At 40.4% G+C, this 21854-nt stretch overlaps 1 protein-coding gene across 1 annotated transcript in view; it reads left to right on the top strand.

Annotated features, from left to right (window-relative positions):
* Nucleotides 1-4374: 4374 nt before the first annotated feature.
* The window catches only part of PEPD (peptidase D), a gene marked incomplete at both ends in the record, with an annotated part of 69564 nt that continues 52084 nt past the window's right edge, over nt 4375-21854 (top strand). Inside the window, 4 exons of the mRNA XM_010133215.1 lie at nt 4375-4558; nt 5825-5952; nt 18131-18194; nt 20222-20269. Of these exons, the coding sequence (XP_010131517.1) occupies nt 4375-4558; nt 5825-5952; nt 18131-18194; nt 20222-20269 (424 nt within the window). The remainder of the gene's footprint in view (nt 4559-5824; nt 5953-18130; nt 18195-20221; nt 20270-21854) is intronic.

The raw sequence follows: 21854 nt of genomic DNA, 5'->3' as shown, positions 1-21854 counted from the left end.
GGAGACAGGCTGTGGCCCTGCAGCCTGCAGGTGAGGCCGGGCTGCCAACATGGAGCCGGGGCTCACTGAAGGGAAAGTGGGTTTCGTGTGGGGCGGGGAGAGGGATGTGGGGGGTCTCACGGGCACCCTGCCCGTCGGGTCGGGCCGGGCCGGCTCTCCTGAGCCTTCACCTGAGCCGTGGGTTATCCATAAGTGGTGTTAGGTTTGGGAAATTGTGTTTGAAGTTGTCTCCGGGTTACGTAGTGCCAGGTGTCTCCCACGTTTTGCGGTTAAATTCAGCCATTTCTTCCAGCGCTTTAAGAAAGCGTCACTAAAAATGTATCGGAATGAGGGGGGAACTTTTCATAGTTGCCAAAAGGAGCTCGTGTTGGGGATTGGCTCTGGCTCTTCCGTCTTTGGCTGGAGGTGGTTCCCCGGTGAGGTCCTCTCCTCCCCCTGGTTTGCCTCAGTACTGACCAGGCGATCCCTGTGCAGGGATGGTCCCGCCTGGCCTGCAAGGAGCACCGAGTTCACCATGAAGAAAACATCCAGTACACCTTAAACTGTGGTGGTTGCTTTTACAGTTTCCCTTGTATTCTTTATTTTTTTGTGCTGCTGTTACCCTGGGCCTCTTGCGCTTCACATGTGTGATGTGGAAGCGGCATTAAAAGTTGGCTAGACTGTGGGCTGATGTTGATGACTGTTGCTCAGAACAAACAAATAAATAAGGCCCAGTCAACAAACAACTTCGCTGCATTATCAAATGTATAACTACATGAGAGGTTTGAGTTGAGTTTGTGGCCGGAAACACCAGAGTCCTTTCACTAACCCAAGAAACAGACCTCAAAGGACCAGCCAATGTATTGTACTAATTAAATTTTGATGTTTGTGTGTCTTGTGTGATATAAATTGAATGATTAGAGATTACAGACCAAAATTGAAAGCTTGTAATTCTCTCTATAGAAGGAACTTTGTGGTAGTATCGTTAGGTGGCAGATAACAGAGTTTACAGTGTGATTGCCTGTGTATTTAAAGGGTTGATGCGCATGTGATGCCGTTGTATACGTGTACCCACTCAACTTACTACAAGCGGCATAGTGATGAGTTCTTATACTGGAAGCGGAAAAAGTGCTAAATAACAGCCACGGCATACTAGTCACAGCAGTTTGTGACAGTGGGGCTGGAAGGAATGTGGAAAAAAGACCAGGCCAGCCATAACCTGCTTAGCTGCCGTGTGTTCCGTAGTAACAGCAGTAGACAGCACAGAGCGATGGTTGCAGAGCCCGTCCTGTGTGTGAAGGCTTTTCTTGTGATCTTGGGTACCGTGAGATACCTCATCCCAGATGATTACTTGCAGCAGAATGCCAGGTGTACGGGCATACTCTGTTCTGTAGGACTCAAATCCTCTGTCAGTGCTGCTCGGTGGAGAGCTCTCTGCCTAAGTTGTGGAGAGCTTGTGCTGGGCTCACGTGTGCAGTGACATAATCTCTGCAGGTGCAGCAGCACCTGTGGGTGTCTTGCCATGTTGTTAGTCCATCTGTGCAGGTGCTGTCAGTTTGGGATCTGAGCGCTTGCAGGAGGAAGGAGGTCGTGGAGGAGGCAAATTTCCCTCTGTTGAGTCCTTCCTGAAACCTGGCTGGGTTTCTCTGCAGAATGTCAGTTGTGAAAGTAGATCTGTTGCCAAGCACGCTGGTAGTGTCCGAGAGCTGAATTAACGTACGAGTACTCAGCAAAGAACCTGAGGAACAGAGCAGCGTTTGCAACAACAGCCCAGCCCTCCTGCGTCATGCAGGCCTTGCTGCAGGGTCCAGCATGCTCAGCTGCTGTGACCGTTACAGCAGCCTTAAAGCAGAGACCGCCACGGCCATGCCTGTGAGAAAACTGTGCAAGTCTAAACCAACTCAACAGTGCCAAATTTTGCTGTTGATGAATATTGTGGCATCAAATTCAAGCAGGGAAAGTGAAATCTGTTATATAGGTGGAAGAACACAGTTTTGCCATGGGCTTAGATAACGTGCAGTCATTTTGCACCAGAATGCATTTCAGCTCAGTGTTAAGATCCCAGTGAAGACACTTCTAAAGCGTCTTCCTGAGGATACCAGTAGAAATTGCTTCCTGATATCATTATTTCCCCTTGAGTCTGGTTTTGGTTGTCAAAGGGTTTAAGTGCAATAAAAGCATTAACAGTAAGTATAATGGAGATGAAAATGTGCCTTCGTAGCAGCTTCCTGTGAGCTCCAGAGTGTAGAAATAGGCCTGAACAAGGAGGGACGTCAGAGTCTTTTTTTTTTTTTTTTTTTTTTTAAATCACAGCAAAAATGAAACCCAACTTGTGATGAGGGTAAAGTTACAATGAAGGTGACTTTTTTTTTTTTCCCCCCCCTCACTTTGAAGAAAACCATAACAGGTTGTGCTACAACCGCTGCCTTTTCTGGTTTTGGTGGTTTGGGTTGTTTGTTTTTTTTTTTTTATCAGCAGGTGCAAAGATCTGAGAGCAACCTATAGCATAAGGGTATCTGGTACTGTTATCTCTTCCCTTTTATACTTGCAATAAGGTGAGCATATGATTTCCAGACTGCTCTATAACAGTGTTTTCAACCTCTTGTGCATTGCTGAGTTGCTGAGCCACAGCTTTGCACCCAAAAATCCTGGCCCATATTTAGCTTAAGGTTCGTTATTTGATTTAAAACTTTCAGTAGCTTTTGTTAGGATTGTATGAACTTGAGTCATCCTTCCTACAGGCATGGGTACACCAAAATGAAAGCTTACGCTGTGCTTCCACGCTGTGCTGATGTGCTGCAATAGGCAGTCTGCAGCCCTTGTAATGATCACCTGCCATGGTGCTGGGTTATCAGGTGTGTGGGGGAAGTAATAAAAATAAACACGTTCGGGTTTTGTGCACCATCAGCTGCGCTCTTAGGCAGACAGTTTTAAAATTGGATTAGCAAGAGCAGTCTTTCACCTTCTAAAATTACTTACACTGTTATATCAAGTGGTTATAAACAAGTAAAATATTTTATTAGCTCTTTAGTGCTGTGCCTGCAGTAAGAAATTATAAGGTTTACATTTCTGAATGCTGATAAAGTCTTTCAGGAGGTTACTTTATGCAGCTGTAAATCAAAGGTTACCTTTCAGATTGCCTATGAAAACTATACAGTAATTAAGATGTGGAGCTCTGCTTCTCTAAGGTTAAGTCCCTTGGTGGTTCATTTCTTGACATCTTAAAGGTTCAGTTAAATAGTTACTATGTTCCGTCATCTCCTCTAGAGGCGCGCATGATAGAAAATGACCATCCAGTCAGTCTTCAGGAAGCTGAGAGAAGCTGAGGTGGAGAGACAAACTGGACTTAAATCATAGGATTTTATGGATAAAACAGTATTCATTGGTAATACTGAAGCTCCAAAGCACAGCTTTGCTATATTAAACATTAAAAAAAAAAGGGTGGGGGTGGAGTGGCGGGGATATGCTCTTAGATTCTTCTCATCTGATTTAAAAAAAGAATCCTACGACAAGCTACTGTGCTTCTACTGGAAAAGCTTCAAGAAGTGCAGGCATGGATCTGTAACAAATGTGAATGAATCAGCAATATATTCTTAGAGTATTTTAGATACCTTAAATTACTTAACCAGTTTATTTTGAGAGAGCTGTCTACTCTTAAACTGTCTTCTCCTAGTTGTGGCTCTCTTGAGTACAATATTTCAGAAAGTTTCCGGTCTGTCTCAGCACATTTGTGCTGCCTTAGGGCCTGGGCTGGTGGTGATGCATAGCCAGAGGTCACTGGTACCCAGGTCATGCTCCTGTGGCCAGGAGTGTGAATTCAGTCACTTGCCACTTGTATGTATGCAAGAATAAACACACAAACAGCCATGTGAGTGTGGGAAATGCTGTTGTCCTGCATCTGCTATCCGTCATCTTTTCTCTGCAGTTCCCGTTTCAGCTACTGAATGTTTCCCAGAAGGACTTGCTGAAGTTTGCCAGGCTTAGCAACTGGCAAGTAACCATCTACTTGTGTTTTCAGTAACTCAGAACTCACTTTCTTCTCTCCTATTTTGTCTTTACTCAGCTGACCTAGGCCGTTGTCACTTTCTGCATCTACCTTTCATGTTGCTCTACCTAAAGGAGTGTAACACGTGACATGCTGTGGGCCATAGCTACGGCCCGCCCTGCCCTCTGTGGCCATCTTTTTCCTTTGGTATTAGTATGATCAGTGTTCGATCAGTGCTCAGCACGATGCTTCTGTACAGCACCTCTTCTCCTTGAGTGATTAGCATCTTGTTTGCAGAGCTGAGCTGAACTTCCTTTTCTGTTCCGGACTAAAGCAGCAAGCATTGCGCATCGGAATCATGCTAACCGCTGTCTTTGTCTTCCATTAATTGTCAATTAAATCTTTTCTAGACCCTCCTTTTGGTTGGGGAATGAGACCTTGAAAGTGCCAGCAGCACTCTTTGCCTTGAATAGAAGACGACTGTGTGATCGCTTGAGACAGAATAAGGATGTCCAGAAGAATTCGGTGGTTCTGCTGCAGGGTGGAGAGGAAACCCAGAGATACTGTACTGATACTGGTATCGTGTTTCGCCAGGTAAGAGCTGAATCAAAACTGCAAATCAAATTAAGAAACTCTCTTCAACTGCATGAATTTTTAAACTATTTTTAATTATTTTTCCTTTATCTTGCATGAGCGCATTGCCTTGCTTCACTGGAGTAAATTGGCTTCTTTATAACATTGCTTCTTCAGCTTTGAGTTAGTCTCTCTTTCAGTGCTGTAGTGTGCAGGCTTGTTTTCTGGTTTAAAGGGTCTAAACCTGATCGAAGCCCTACTGCCTATCAGTGTTTAATGTGATTATTAAAGACAGCAATGGAATATTTCTTATTTTTTCAGTCTTGTCTGTAACCCAAAAATAACCTTCTTTCCGTAGTGAAATGTGTTACAGTGGAGCTAAACTGAATTAATTCATAGAGAAGCATATTTCAAGCTTTTATAAATAGTATATTCCACAGAGCAGGAATTATCTCAGAATTTACATGTGTCGTCTGAAATTAGACTCTTCCTTAAGAACCCGTGCGTTCTTCTGTCACAAATAGGACTTTAACTTGTGAATGTCATGCCAAACACATTCTTAGTCTTTGGGGAAGCTGGCATAACAGAACTCTAATTACACATGTCCCATACTTGGCATGGCTGCTACAGAACTTTGTTTTGTGAACTTCATTGAGCTGTTGTATGTTACGAAGAAACCAATAGATGCTAATCTAGATAGTGGGTATCTTAATGTAGTTTTTAGTCTGTTTTTAGAGGAGATGCACCTTTCCCTGTATCAGGGGCTGTCTGTACCAGAATTCATCTCTGTATTCTTAGGTGGTTTGTTTGCTTTCTTGTTCTTAAAATATCTCGGGCTAAAGACTGTTCCTAGGGCAGCTTCCTCTTCTCTGGAGGAGGCTGGGTCTTCCCTTCAGCACTCTGCCATCAGTGCCCACTGAATCTGCCTTGTCTCACGTGCCATGATTGTTTCTTCCTGATACTACATTCCCTAATTCTGGGTTGGAAGAATGTACTTTATTGTGTGGTGTATGTTTATTGTGTTGAGTTGACCTGATTATTTCATAGGTAGCTAATTAATCTCTGATCCTTTCCAGTGCCCAACAGAGGGATTTGTCTTACTATAACCTGAAACTAGTAAGTCTGAAAAGCTTTAGACCTAAACCACTTCTGTCCCTCCAAAAGCAAGAGAGATCTTTTTCAGTTACATGGAGGTAGGAATTCATATGTGCTGCAGTGCACTTTTAAAGCTGGTAGAAGTGAGGGTTTTAAGAATATATTTTAAGAATGTATTTTGTCTTAACCTAGGAATCTTACTTTCACTGGACTTTCGGAGTAACTGAAGCAGGCTGCTTTGGAGCAGTAGACGTTGATACTGGAAGATCCATGCTTTTTGTTCCACGTCTTCCTGAAAGCTATGCAGTTTGGATGGGAAAGTAAGACTTCTTTTTTAACGGTGTTCTGATGTATCTGAGTACTTCACATAACATAACTAACTGTCTGTAGAGCTGGAGTGCTACCTCATTTTAATCAGATTCCACCAAATCACTTGGTGTGAATTGCAGTGCTATGTACATACATTGATAGAAAACATGGTCAATTGGTATTAATCATATGATATCAGATGATCCACCACTGTTTGGTAGAGTATACCTTTAGAATTGGAACCCATGGATCTCATGGTATCCATGAAGGGAAGCTGAACCATAAAGAAAAGTAAAAGTTTTGTGTTAAGACTGAACAAGGTAAACAGTAAAGGAGGTTTTTCAAGCTGCTTTACCAGTTTGCCACTGCCTGAGCTAATGAAGCTTTTTGAATGGCAGAAGGTAGTTCAGCCTTTCCTACACTTTTTTAGTATGAACCGACAGACTGGGGAACGTGATTTTAATTCTGTTCTGTGAGTATGCTATAAACATCTCTCTCAGTCCACATTGGTGGTAAGTACTGCTCAGTGTCGTTGTAGTGGAGGAATTGATTTATTTTTGTGTTCATCTCTTTTCTCAGTCTTAATTGCATTTATACCATATAAAAATAGTAATTTTTTTTTGTTTTCTGTATTGTCTCAGAAATTGGATTACTTCTAATATTTTGAGCTCAGGTTGCTTTACTTCTAATTGAAGCTATCACTTATTTTAATGCTAATTTGGGGAAAAGGAAAACAACTGCAAACAATCCCATATGCTGAACTGTGTCTGACCATATGGTAGGGCAGGGCTGCTGTCTTCGCAGAGAGTTTATGTGGATATCACTGTCTTAGACCTGCCTGGGAACTGAAATTGTTTGTGATAGCATAAAAATGTCTGAATACTGTTGTCTGAAATTTCAGCTGAGAGCTGCACCTGTCTGGGACGGTAGGTTCTGTTTAACCCCCACATGTACTCTCTGAAGTCTGTTCCCTAGAGGTGCTTGTTCCCATTTATAGATAAAGCTTATTCCTCCCCCTAGATTCTCATCTGCTAGTTCAAATCAGCTGTTTCAAACCCATGCTAATTGTACCTAATCTGAAAAGACTATAAAGTATTACTGAAATTCCACTGTCTCATTTTGCATTTTCAATCAAAATATTGTGGTGTTGATAAATGGTGGCCTTTTCGATTTGTTTGTAAGGCTCCTTACTGGTTCATTTACAGAATTACCAGTCTGGTTAAAAGTGCCTTATTGTCGTTGTGTCTTCTTGCAGAGTGTAACAAACAGTCTTTACCACAGCATACTTGTTTTCTAAATTCTCCTCCTTACCCTTCCCGGATCCCTCTGAATCTTTGTTTTCTCTCCTGTCAATGTGGTCTTGCACTTTTTCTGATTGTCAGAAGGAGGATGGGTGAATAACTCGTGGGTCAGTAGCAGATCTGCTTCCTAAGTTGGTTGGCAGGGGGTACTGCGTATAGCTAGGGATTGTGTTCCTTCCCAGAAGACTCCGTTTAAAGTCAAAATTAGCACTGAAATAAAAACAAATAGGTTTGTGCTCCATCCGCTGCTTATGTGCTATAGTTTGCCTTAGAAGTGCTTGTTTCTGTGCGTGTGGAAGGCACTGTCTATCCACTGAAGAAACATTCATTTAGCATCAATCAAGCGCAAATCAATCCAATGCCTTGTGCGCTGTTTGCAAGGTTGGTATTTTATAGAGGTCTGCAGCTGCTCTTATAGTTCATAGCACAGGATACAGTTGCTTTGCTTGGTGTTTTATATTGCTTTCTATTTAAGACGGATGGGAATGTGCTCTGTGGGTTCAGGAAAGAATGCATAGATTCTCTTACAATTAATGCAGAGGGGTCCTTACTGCTACTTTACCACTACTGTATTACTAAATGTATTGGTTGATGTACTGTTGTGCTTTCACTTTGGAAAGGCATGTGTCCGAGTTGTTTTCCAAACATAGCTTGGGTAATGTGGCAATCAGCAGGGACAACCTTTTTGACTTGAATTAATGCTGAAGTGAGGCTTGGCTTCTTTCAAACTGCAATCTTAGTTTGGCCAAAACCAATGAAGTGTCTGAGAGCCTTTGCTTGGAGATGAGCAGACTATTAGTTTACAAATGAGACCATGAACTCTGTAACTATTTTAGTGTCACCAGCTGCACTTGTTTTTATGAACAGTTTTGCATGCTGAGGTGGTGCCTGGGGACTCTGCAGAACAGGTGAACAGAGATGATGAATGCAACACCCTGGTCTGTGGTGTGCCAAGGACTCGGCACTGCATAGAACCGGTATTGAGGGTGACTACCACTTCTTCAGAAGCGGTACGCATCTTGTAGCACTTCTTGCTGAATGTGTATGCTCTAAAGAGTTGTAAGTAGCTGTAAGGTTACCTTTCAGAAATCCTTCAAGCCAAAATACTCTCAGCAGTTTTAAAAGGGAGAAGAGATTTATTTTGACTGAAAGACTGTGGAGGTTCTCCAAAACATCTACTACCTCTTAAGGTGGCAATTGCAGAATCGTTGTGAGGGTAATTGTAGGACTGGAGGTCCTACTTCCATGTTGGGAAGGGGTTGCATCAACAGTTGTTCTGTTTTTCAATTATGAGTGTAGGTATTTCTCCAAATGTTGGGCTAGCCCATTTTTTAAATGGCTGGGAAAATATTTTCGACTAAGAGTACTGCTTTGCCTGTCTCTTGGTCTGTACCTCTGCCCCTTGCCCTTCCCATTGTTTGTAAGGCAGAAACACGGACTCTCACTGGGTGACTTGGTGGGTAGGCTTTTGCGCCACTGAAGTACTTTTCTGCTCTTAATTTTGGAGGAAGAGTTTAAGAAATCAATCTGGTAATATAAGATTGTAAAGGCTTCAGAAGTGTAACTGTGTTGTAAATGCCCTGCTTTCATGGTGTGGTCTTACCTCGTCAAGTTTGTGGTGCAAAGCTGTTAGCAATCACTTTTATTCCTAGGAAGAGTTAAGTTTGGTATGACTGCATGTCTTGCACAGAGACTTCAATTTCACTAATTAATGCTGCACCTGCCATTTACCTCCTTAATTATAAATGACAGAACTAGTCAGGGTGCTGATTAAAGATATTTTATAAAGTAAAACATACTGTACAGCAGCTGCTTTATGTGGAGCGGATGCCAAAATAACTTAATTGCCTTGACATGTAAAGAGTGTTTTTAATGGAAAACAAAAATATTTAACACTTTCCTGCTTTAACTTTAGAAATACATATTAAATGGGACAGAGCAATATTTATGTGCAATTTCCTGTGTTTTCTTTGAAGCTCTGCTGGCTGATTGATAAGCGTAACAACATTAATCTAGCGTTGCATCCACTGCAAGTAATGTTTTTCCATGAATTTGATTGGAAGTGCTCTGTATTTGCAAAATTGAACCTTGGTGCCACACTTTGGAGCTGTGATAAAGCACAATGAAATGTTTTGCAAATGTTAATAATTTCTCTGTGACCTAATGAGGTACCTTTTAAAACATTGTCATCATTTTCCAAGTAGGTTACAACCAAAATCAGCCTTTGGTTTTGGTGGTTAAGCTTGACTGACTTCAGCAGGGGTGAGGTTTGTAAAGGTAGCAGAGCGTATGTTGGTGCTTTAGGGAACAAATTTTGAATCACCTTAATTGCTCTTCTTGATGTAGATTTTGTCGGAATGGACATTTTTCTAGATGACTTTTGTTGATGTGCATACAGATCCTCTTCTCTGTAGCATGCTCTGGAGATGTGTATTTGAGTATTATACTCTAGAAGGGTCTTTGGTTTTACCTTCTGAACTGATATTTTTCTTGTAATTTTTTTCTCTAAAATGAAATATGTTTAGCGTTTTCTTTTTCCATATCTATCCAATTGATCTCTTCCTGGCATTTGTGCCTTCCCCCTACACACCGAATCTTTATTTTGCTGTAAAAAAATCAGTTTTTAATCACTTTAGGTCATCTTATTACTGTTTTGTACCAACTGGCAATTGCCATTTATCTGCAGAGTGTGCTACCACCTGCAAATGCCATCTGTGGTTCTTGTGAACATACTCAGTCCTGCTTCTGGAAATCATCAGAACTAATTTCAGTCTTTGCAGTATCCCACTAATCAAGACTTGCCATCCACTGCTGTTTATCGCTTTAACTTCTGAGAGCATCAGTCTAAATTGGTACAGCACTTTTCAGCGTGGTGGTTGGAGGGTTTCCCAGCCCTTGAAAAGCTCATCTTTTCATCTATTTACTTGTTTTCTTCTCTAGGCTTTACACTTTTTTTTGTTACAATTAGTTGTTGGGTTTCAGGTCACATTGTAATGTTCTTGTCCCAGCCAATTTGAATTGATTTTGGAGATTAACAGTCTTGAGAGAGATTTTTTGGTCAAATGTTGTACTATTATTCTGATAGCACATCTGGTGCTTTACCCTTAGCTGATCCTCTCAAAACCATGCGATAAACCTGGTTGCTTTTGATTGACGAGAGCTACTTGTGTAATTCCCCATGCTGCTTAGTTTCCGTGATTCCAATTCTCTCCATAGTACAGTGATTTCGATTTCTTGGGTCCCATTTGTTTATTATGGTATTTTCTGTGGATAAAAATTACTTTTACAGAATAATTAGTGTCTGGAATGGTTTTGCCACTTTACTGATGATTGTTTTTCTCTCAATAGCACTACTCAAATGCTCTGGCTTCTCGAGATCAGTGCGGTTGTTGTCTCAGTATTGTAATTAGTATTTCTCCACAAGCCTTGCTGACGTAGGATGAATGTGTATTGTTTCTGTGACTTTTACTTCAGTAATTATTTTTGTAAATCTGCTTTCTAGCTGCTTAAGTTGCCTTGTATTTCTTCTTGAGAATGTTTTACACAAGAATAGTAATTTATATCACTCCATTGATTTGCAATCTCTACTAGCATACACCTTTAACCGGATGCACAAGTTGGTGATTTAGTACGTGTTGAAGTGCTGCTTTTTCTTCTCCTCTTCTTCATTTAGATCTATTGAGAAATAGAACCAGCACTGAGTAAAGCTGCTTTACAGTGCTGCACCAGAGCTTTTTAATATCCTGATGTGGCTTCAAACCACAGCATGAGAAAGTTAAGTCTTGCCTACTCACATCTCATTCCTGAGGTATGACAGGGCATGTTGGTAACTCCCACCAGGCATTTCTCATTTTATACTTCAATGCGCTATCAGGAGTATCGAGTTCAGTGATAGAAACTCATGATAACATTTTTAAATATCGGAGATTAGGAGTTTTGTTTTGATCAGGTATGTCATGTGTTTTTCCTCCAAGGACTGGGCTGCTTCTGGGAAGAGGGTAAGTTGCAGCAAAGAAATGCCCATGGGGATTTTCCAGCAGTGCTCTGACAAGGCTTTGCACCTCCATGAGGCCTTCTGCTGTGCAGCTGCCCGGTTTGAGCACAGAGCTCTCTGCTTCTTGTTGGCCTGGTTTTGAGAAGGCGCTTCAGTGAAAAAACTCGAGTGAAATACATACAGCGGTGTCTCTGTTCTTGCACTTCTAAAATTGTGTGTTCTCAGCTCTTGATGTTAACTGGTTTCTTTAGATGTTTTTATTCCCTATGACCTGTGCTGTGTGCATCTGTTCGCTTAGGAAGGACTCTGAAAGAGTTTCATCTTTGTTGAGAAACGTATAAAGAGGAAAAAACATCCTCAACTGTTTTGTTACAATAGGATAGAGAAAAGTACAATAAATATTAATTCTTCTTAAAAGCTAAACATGAATGAAAACTGGGCAGACCGTGTTTTACTTGCTGTGTACCCCTTTGCCCCTGTACTTGCCGGAGTTGGAGCATGTGGGCCGCACACCTACTCCTGGGGAATGCCAGATGCTACTTTGTCTTACAGCAGCAATGTGGCGTAGTGGATCAAGCACTGTTTGCATGGGTAGCTTCTGCCTTTGTAGCAAGTTACTTTGCTTTCTTTGTGGTTTAGTTTTCTTTACAAATTCTAAGATGGGAATATTATCATCACCTTCTTAAAGCTGTTCAGGTCATCTTAAAGTTGCTGTAAACATCAGTAGTGCTTTCTTAATATGGGAGCTGTGGACATGCTGCACACGTTGCAGAGCTTGCTATAGTGCTTTTATGTGCAGGACGTGAAGTATTGCTCATTTGCCCCCTACTGTAGGAATTTTCCAAAGTAAAAGCCAGGTGATTCTCTTTATTTGGCCCTAATAATATGTTCATTGACAGTGTGGGTGGTCAGAGAGCCTGGAACACTCCTTTGTTATCTGTGCCGTGAGATACTTGGTATTTCCTTTTGCAGAATGGTTACGTTGCATTGGAGCTTATGTCAGAATATGCCTATCACTTTCTTTTATATGTAACAGTGCAGTAAGGCACCCTTCTTTCAGAACAGCTTCGAGACACAGACAAGGCCAGATGTGAAAACCTAAGGAATTCTGTAAAACCATTCAAATCTTAATATTAAAAGTTTCTTACAGATTGTGTAGGTGTGGAGCAACAGAAATGAAGAACTGGATTTTGTAATGTGTAAGTGAACATAAAACCTATAATACTTATAAGCGTGCCGATGGTTCTCAAGTGTCTGCCGGTTCTGGCAAGCTGATCGCAAGAGAACTTAGCTAACAGGGAGCTCTGAACAGTCCCAGGTGGATGACAGGACAAGCTTAAGGTAAAGAAATAGCGCAGCATGAAAGAGAAAGGAAAAGCAGGAGCTACGATTCAAACAGCTTCTGCTAGTAGGTGGAAATGGTGCAACCGACATTTCCGCATTTTTATTGAGGTAAAAGTTCAATAAAGTATTTTATTCTGTACATGAGAAAACAAAATGTGTGAAGCTTCACAAAGTGATGGTAATGAACTAGTTTCTATTCCAGAGAAAGTTAAGTAGCTTCTGAAAGTCGTGTTTTTATCCAAGTTTTTTAAAAGAGCTGTCCAAGGCTTCTCCAGGCTGCTGCAAGAATTTGAGTGGGGAAGAGAGAGAGGAGGCTGTTGGCAAAATCTAACAGCAGAGTGTAACAGTATCAGATGTCTGAAAATGAAAGCGTCTAGAAATCAAACTAAAAAATGAAATTCATGGGCTTATTCTGATCTCTCCTGGCTTTTATAATCGTATGTTAGGAAACATCTATGTTGGCAGCGCCTGTTGAGATAGGACAAAGGGTGATGGTTTTAAACTAAAAGAGGGGAGATTTAGACTATGTAAAAGGAAGACTTTTTTTATAGTGAGGGTGGTGAAACACTGAATGGGTTGCCCAGAGAGGTGGTAGATGCCCCATGCCTGAAAACATTCCAGGTCAGGTTGGACCTTGGGACTTTGAGCAACCTGCTTTAGTTGAAGATGTCCTTGCTCACTGCGGAGGGGTTGGACTAGATGACATTTGAAGGTCCTTTCCAACCAAAACTGTTCTATGATTCCATGAAATGTAAGGTACGTAAAAGTAGTGCTGAAATTAAGGTAGCCCTATGGACGGCCTTTGCACTTCAGGGGACTTTTTCTTAGATTGAATGTGTGTTAGCAGACTGGTGCAAAACTGATGCTCATGCAGTGAATGGTGTGGCTTCCTGCAGTTAAGAGGGTGCAAAAAGCTAATGCTTTTTGATTAATCTGTGTTGTGGGAAGGAAGGAATCCTGTGAAACTTTGAGAGCTGAGGCTATCAACTTGCCACGCTTCAGAAAGCTTGGGACCTCCTGCTCTTGACTTGCTCTGCTAAAGGTGCTCAAGTCATTTCTGAGGTGTATATGTGTGTCTGTAATAATTTTGTAATGAGATGTAGAATGTGTAAAAATTGTTTTGAAATTAGTTCTAACTAGAATTTCTCAAATTGTTGTAATAGATAGACCATTAAGAATATTTTTTTCCAACAGGAATAGTTTTATATTCTAGGCTGTGCAGTAAGATTAAGTGATCTTGAGTTAGAAATTCCAACTGAAATGCTGAAGAAAAGCTAAATTGGACGACTTAAGGAAAAGCTGTATTTCATTTTAGAGCTGATCAAATGAAAATCTGTCCTAGAAGCATTAAAAAAATGCAAATACAAAACAACCAGTAGGAAAAGGTTGTTAAATATATTTGAAGATGTCTAGAAGAACGTTTAGATGCAAATGAAAACATATACATGTGAATGTATATCAGCAATTAGATTGCAAATATATTAGCAGTTGGCTTACAAGCATTCCTTTCAGGAATAGCTATCAGCTGTTATAAATTCTGTTCACAGTTTTTCTTTGGCATTTGTGATTTAGATCCATCTCATTTGTACCTCTGTTCTGAATGCAGTTCTGAAAACTAGAACAACCTTTTATCATGTTGGTATTATAAGGCTATTGCTCCAGAGTCCGTTAGAATACAAAGAAGTGTTGCTTAATGGAATTCTTTTAGTAATGTCAAATTTGTACAAATCTCTTAAGATTTGCTGTTACGAATTCTTGTGCAATGTAATGAACAACAGCTTTAAAATGGTTTTAGACAATGAGACCGAGTTTTTATTGCGTTTAAAGTGGAAAAACAACATCGTTAATAAAATATTGCAAAAAAAATTGAGGTTTGAATTTTGTCCAACTACATAAAAGCTTAAAAATATAGTTTTTGTTGTATTTATAGATAGGCTGTCAGAGCTGTTCATCTTACTTATGGATAAAGAGAGGAGTCAGTATTACACGCCTGTTTGAAGAATCCCATTGAAGTGGAGCCAGTTGTAACACTGTGGTTTGTCCAAGCTGGTGGCAAAGTCTGCACGTGGTTAGGTCTGGCGTGGTTAGGTTGTGGTTTGGTGAACATCTTGTTTTTTAAACTTGCCATCGTGTACCACTGTGAATTTAGTTAAACCAAATGGAAGAGTTTAGAATAAACGTAGTTTTCCCTAAGCTGATTGACTGACTGGTATTCCTGGTTATTGGTCTTTAATAGTACGCTCCTTTGCTCTTTAGCTGATAGTTTTCATGTTTGATCCATGTATAAAGAGCAGTGAGGCATGGCTAACACGGGGTATTACTGTACTGTCTGACAATATTGCACGCTGTATTTGTTCAGTGCAAGTATTGCTGCTGTACAATGTTCCTCCTCCTCATTTTCCCTTTGCTACTTCAGTAGAACTTCGTTTATGATGAAGTTGTTGCTTCTTATCATTGAAAGGTGAATATTCAATATTTGGTCCTTTAATAAACCCTTAGCTGTTGAAATGAGACGGTGAATCAGAATTCAAATCTTAGCTTTAAAATGTAGCTTCACATCTTTAGGCCATCTTCAGCGTTTCCTAATTGCTATGAAAATCTTGAGAGTAAGAAACCAAGTAGGTGAACTAGATTAGTAGAAGAACATGGAAGAGGGAAGAGTTACGTCGGAGGCATCAGCAGAATGTAAACAGCTTTGATGTTTAACCCAAAACAACTCAAATTTTTTCACTGAGCTTAAAATTATGAAGGATTATAAGTGGTGAATTAGAGACAGTCCCTTGTTTAAGGGATCCCTTGGTGACAAAACCTGAGGACTTTCTTTGAAATAAATAGAAGTGCTGTAAATAAATAGAAGTTTGCTTTCTAATGGCTGTAAAGTGCGAGATAGCAGTTTTTTGCCAAGCCTCTTGGGCATGTGTACTTGGACACAATCCTCTTCCAGGAGTTCGGAATTTCCATTAAAAGTTAAAATGATGACTCTTACTATTTTGGAAGCTGACTGTTGACATTTCTAACAAAAACTGGTATTGCCTGGCTGCAGTTATAAAACTGCAGGGTGAGCATGTTGAGCCTTTTTAGGGCTAAAGTGCATTATTTTCTGTAGGTTTTTGCTAACTTATGTTGCCAGGGAATCTAAATTTTTTCACGTTTCCTTCCCCCTCCCCAAAACCTGTAAAAATGAGGCCATTGCTTCTGTTTACAAAAGGAGGTTTGTTTTGTTGTTTGTTTGTTTTGTTTTTTTGTTAGGTAAGCAGACATGATTCAATATTATCTGGGATTATATATTCCACTTGGGTAATCTTTCTAATTAATTTATGACTTGCTGTGGGGTTTTTTTGCATGGAGTCTCTGCAGTGATTAATCAGAATTTTTAAACTGGCAGCCTATAGAAGCATTACAAACGACAAAGCCAAAACCTAAGAATTGTAACCAATTAACTTATTCTACCTTCTGAGAGTCATTTGTAGAGAGAAGTACTCCTCATCTCTGTCAAGTATCGGATGTACTTGAAATTATCATAACTGGATGTAACTTCTGATTTTCATGATGCCAGTGAGCGTCCTGGGGAAGGTACCATTCCCTGTGACATCAATGGTCAGTGCCGTACTTCAGCCCATTTTGCATTTAAATTGGATAAAAATGAGTACTGAGCCCTGTATCTGCTAAGGAACCCTGCACTGGTACTTTTTTGCAGTAATGATGGTGTTAGTGCATAATAATCTTTCATAGATCCCAGCTAAACTGGGGGAAAAAATTAAGGGACTGGAGAAAATATGGAAAGGTTTCCGTAAGGATCGTCTTTGCTTCTCTTTCTCCTTGAGCTTTTGTTTTGCCTCCTATACTGCTCTTCTGTATGTGACAGCACACACAGAATCTTCCCACTGTAATGTAGACTTCCATGTGCACTTTCTCCTTCCACCTGTGTGGTTCTGCAGTAGGGTAGGTCTTTGCAGAAATCTTCCCAGTGGGAGAGGTGACTTCATCACTGAAGCACCGTAGCTCCCATGGGATGGTAGTTTGTGGGAAGTATACACAAATTTATTATACCATCTAGTCAGAGGTGCTAAATGGCTGAAGAAAAGTGAGGCAGAGCTTTCAGTGCTTCAGAGAGGAGCTGAGAAGTCTGGCTCTCTATTTTGTACTAAAATTCTTGCTGACTTCTGAGCAAAGTAGCAAGAAAAAGACCAGCAAGGAGGTACGCATCTGGGAAATGTGACAGCTCGTCATTAGGTGTGATGGAGTCGAAAGTATCTCAGTTTAATAACTGAGAGGACGGAGGATTGTGGGGAGCTGCGGTTTTCTTTCTTTCAAAGTAGAGGAGAAATCCTAAGCCTTGAAAGGTTTGATGAGCTGCTTTTGTTCCTCAAAAGAGTGATAGTGTAGAAGAAGAGATGTTGGTGGGATTACGGCTGAAGTGGAATCAATAATGGATTAATATTAAGCGTAACCGAAGAATTAAGTTAGCAGCAGTGTGCTGTAGACCACACAATTATAGGAGGCAACTAAAAACAACCAAAAAAGAGTGGTGGAAAAAGAGCTTGTGAAAAGACGAAAGTTTTCTTATTAGCCTGTAGGAAAATGAGACCTACGCTTACATCAACTGCATTAAATGAAGTGAATAAAATCCAGCACATTTGTGGGCATACTTTTAAGAAATATTTACTTTACAAGAAACAGTTCTCCAGTTCAAACAATGCAGCTAATTGTAAGTGGTGCTTTGGAGGTATTGCTCTAAGGAGCATACATTACCATAAATTACTGTTGGCCATAAATTAGCTGGTTTTACAGTCTCACGAATAACTGGCTGCTACCATACAGTGAAGGAGTGAGCAGTGGTACAGCCACTGGTACAGGGGCCGGTGTGGGAGCCTTGGAGTGCTGATCCACGCCAGTGTCTACCCTGACTGACTGCAAGCGCAGCTTACACGTTCTTCTTGCGTTTAGAAAAAAGTCTCTGGTTGCATATGGGGGAAAAACAGCAGAATTTTTTTAGTTTTGGACATGGGCATGTGAAGTTGCACTCCCTGCTGTGTTAGAGGAGTGAATCTCTGGCATCCTGAGGAACAGAGGCAACAGAGCCCGTGGCTTCATAGTCTGCTTCTTGTTTGCATCAGAGAGGTTACCAGGGTGGAAAATGAATGTTTTGTTCATTCTTTGTATATAACACAGGGTAAAGTAGTCTTTTGCTATTTCTACATCGTTCCAGTGTTTGGTGAGTTGGAAAATTCTGTACAAATGGCATGGCAAAAATCTTAAACTCTATGTAGTGAATGGGAAAAAAACCCCCAACCCTGTAATTCAGGAGCAGACCATGAAATCGAAGTATCAAGCATGGATTGGATTAAAGCACACTGATTTTTGTAGCCATGGCAATTTTCTGTGTAATATCCTATTTTGAGAAATGGAGTCAAAGACAAGATTATTAAAACATTGCTCATGTCTGATTCTGTTGTTGTGATAGTAGAGGACGTTATTTCTTTGTCTCTGGCTTTATTAAATATAACAGGAAAGCTTAACTCGAATGTTTCTTTTTGTTGCTTTCCAAAGGATTCATCCCCCTGAATTCTTCAAGAAAAAATATGCTGTGGATGAAGCCCACTATGTGAACGAGGTGAGTTGTCTGTGTGTCTGAATGTTTTCCTCTGAATACAAAGTCAGTATGTGGTAATGATTTTGCTTAATTTTAGTCCTCTACTTACTGGATGTCTCCTGACTTGGTGGGACCTTTTTTCTCCCCAAAGTTACTGGAAAGTAACTTCACTCTTATAAAGCACTTGTAATTTTTGGTGGGTTTTGTTCTTTTAAAGGCTGCCACTTTGAGCTAAACACTAAGGTCTTAATCCAGAAACAGTCTCATAAACATGTTCCGTGCATCATGAGACCTGTCAGTCTGTGTCGTTATCCAACTGAATCATGTTGCTAAATAGATTTTTTTGCAATGTCTTGGAGATTTGAGGAAGTGGCTGTCAGGGAGGTTGCACATCCTGGCTCTGACTTGGGAGTCTTCATTTATTTTATACCTCCAAAGAGGTGTGAGGAAAGGCTGCCTGCCTTCCTCTTAGTTTACGTTGAATCATTTTAATATTTGAATAAGCAAATCATATTTTTAAATGCAAGTGTGACTTGCTTGGTTAGGTTTCTCATTTCATTTCTGAGCAGGTATTTGAATACTTAAGCACCTGGCCAGTTATCTTTTCTTTGATGGTAAGGCTCAGCAGGGTGAGGGCAGTATACCTGCCAAGCTCTGTGGGTGATTTTCATGGAGAGCATCTTTAAAAGGCAGACTGATTTTTCCTTCCCTGCAGAGCACTAAGTCAGACTCACTAGACCAAAAATTTTGCTCTCATCAGCTGTGAGGATGTTTCATTTCATTTTCCTAATGATTCCAGCTACAAAGTGAAGTTTGATCCTGTATTTCAGTAGCTGGGGGTGGAGGAAGCTGTGGAAAGGTGCTTTTTGACATGTGTGAGTTGGAGTCGTGTAGAGAGCAAGCACTCCAGTGCTCATCTGTCTGATGGTGAAAATTGTACATGGAAAATACATGTTTTATTTTTAAAAATCACATTTATTTTGGGCTGCCTTAGTTGTTTTGGGTCACTTTTCATAAACAAATGCCTTTATTTCAGTTCTGTTCTCTGCTTCCTTGCTGCTTAAGAGCCTCATTAATGGGAAGAAGGACTTTTTATGTGGACCATTAAATTGTCCCAACGTAAAGGCTGTTTTCCATCAGGACTACATGTATTGAAGTTAGAAGCTGTTGAAGCTTGCAACAAAGCTATTTAGCTTTCAGAGGTTCTTTCCTCTAACTTTTGCCTGGTTTGCCAAGGAATTGGTTTCCCACCATCAAGACACTAGGGGTCTTACTTACAGGATAGCTTTATGTCAACAAATGACCAACCTGTTTAAGTGTGCAATCCTGGTGTTTCCTGAGGATGAAAGAAAATAAAAATGTGGAATTAATATTTTTAAACCTCACTGCCATATGCTTTCTTTCGTCAATATTATCGGTGTGCTGTTAAGGTAATTTAAAGTTGGTAGGATTGTGCTCCGTGGAATTGACGTATGACAAGAAACGTGCAATTCAGCGCACACCTTTCTGCAGTTGATCTGAAAGTCCGCTTCTCCACAAGCCCAATGATTTTATTCTGTTTGTAAATGTTTGAAAGCTACCCAAGGAGCCTAATAGAAGTATTAGTAGAAGATGTCCCAGTGCAAATAACAGTAAATATTCATTACTAAGTATTTATCCCATCGTAACATAATGTGTGTGTGTTATATGCAGTAGTGCATTGAGGATAGAGTGCCCTGTTGATCCTTATTTCTGTGTGACATTACAGGTTTTTGGCTCATTTTTCCTCTGTCTTCCAAATGATGACAGTAGACTTAAGATATGGTTGGTATTCATGTCTTTAAAGGACACCGTCAACTTAAGCACTGTATTTCTTTCTAAATATTTTGTGATCTACTGACTCCTGTTGCATGTCTCGGGTAATACTACAATATCTGAAAGGTGTCAGAGGAGCCTTTTTGTCTTTGCAGCTTGTTTACTTTGTATACAGCAAATGTTGATGGAATTGCTATCAATGTGGTAATGAGGAAGAAAAAGAAAAATAATAGCAATCTAAAATTTCCTTTTAGATATCCAGTGTCTTGGCTTCAAAGAAACCTGCTGTGCTCCTTACTTTGGTGAGTCATATTATTCTGAAGAATAACTACCAATTTTCTTCAAGAAGGAGATCAGTTTATTTAGCATTTCTTTGCACTGTCATTCCATATCTTTTCCTTCCCATCTTTTCCAAATTTGAGGCCACCTGTGTGTAGCCATCTAGTCTTATGGCTCCTCATGATCTCAAGATTTGTAACCTCCGGCTTTCTGGTCTATATTCTCTCTGCCAAAAGTTTTATCTGTCTTCTAGTATAATGTGACAAAGCTATCTAACATTGACTGTGCTATCCTCCAACCTATGTACAAAGACTCCCTTTTTTTCCCTCTTACGCTGCTCTGGTTGTGTCATGAGCGCATTTGGGCTCTTCCGTGGGAATGCCACGACGATCCAGGGAATGCTTTTTCCTGCATGGAGTAGGAAATGATATCAAATACCTGACAAGTATTTTGAGTCGTGCTTGCTTATTTCTCTCAAAAGAAGCATGAATGAGTGGAGGTAAAGCCTGCAAGTTTCTAATTTCCCGTCACCTCTCCCCCAGCTGCTTTCCTCGACAGAGGTTTTTTATAAACCTCTCACTATTAAGAGTATCTGATTTCTTGTCTCCAGTCTATATAAGAAATTATTTGCTGACTCTGAGCTTTTCCTTACAGCAAATGCAGTGGCAGCTTCTGGATTTCTTGTTTTCCCATGATAGTTGCCAGGCAGAAGTCTTAACAAAAAATCCTTCCTTAAGCAGTCGCATAGCATGAGATCTGGTTTCTTTATGCATTAAGAGCAGGGGCCCTAAATAGTTTTCAGTTTTTGCTCGTATTTGTATACAGACACACAGGCATACACACATGTAAAAGATGACACTATAACTTTCATATTGTTTAAGAGAAATTAGTGGGAAAGGGAATATTTGATCATCTTGTGCTTCTTACTGTGCATTTCTGCATATTAAATAGGTGAGTGTTGTCACTCTGCACATCCTGATGTAATCAGGAGTTTTCACCTAATTTTTGGCTGAGGGTGGAACTGTGATGGTTTCACGTTTCTTCCACTTCCATGAAGAAGTATTCTGAGAAGGGGAGACACTTTTCTTTCTGCTGGCCGAATGGAAGCTTGGTCCTCTCCTCCTGAGGTCTTATTCCAGATACAGAACTGTAACACTGGTCTGCAGGGTTTCCCAGGCACGTGTCAGAAGTGCACCAGCCAGTCAGTGTGTAGCAGCCAAAATACTCTTGCTTATGCTACTTGCTTGAATGGAAAGCTGTGGGGAAGCAGCATGCAAATTTAAATAATAAACATTGCCAAGGCAGTGTGTAATGATTTATTTTTAAATGAAACTGCTTTAGAAGAAACCTAGCCTGTTGTTCTCTTGCCCTTTATTATTACATAGGTCTCCTAGTTCCAGACATAAGGGAGTTAGAAATCAAAAGCTTTCCATTTTCGGAAGCAGCACATCCTGACCTGAGTTCTAGGCTGGTCTCCTGTGAAACTGATGATTTCTTATATTGATCTGCATTTGAACAGTCTGGGTTTTTTATTTTTAGTGATTCAAGTAAACTTCAGTGTAAGTTTCCTGAAAGTCTTGCTGCAATCAGGTTCTCCCCATGATTTGA

This window comes from Buceros rhinoceros, unplaced genomic scaffold (assembly GCF_000710305.1).
Source record: "Buceros rhinoceros silvestris isolate BGI_N320 unplaced genomic scaffold, ASM71030v1 scaffold4333, whole genome shotgun sequence".
Lineage (NCBI taxonomy): Eukaryota > Metazoa > Chordata > Aves > Bucerotiformes > Bucerotidae > Buceros > Buceros rhinoceros.
Note: the sequence above shows the minus strand (reverse complement) of the source record. Positions and strands in the feature narration are given on the sequence as shown.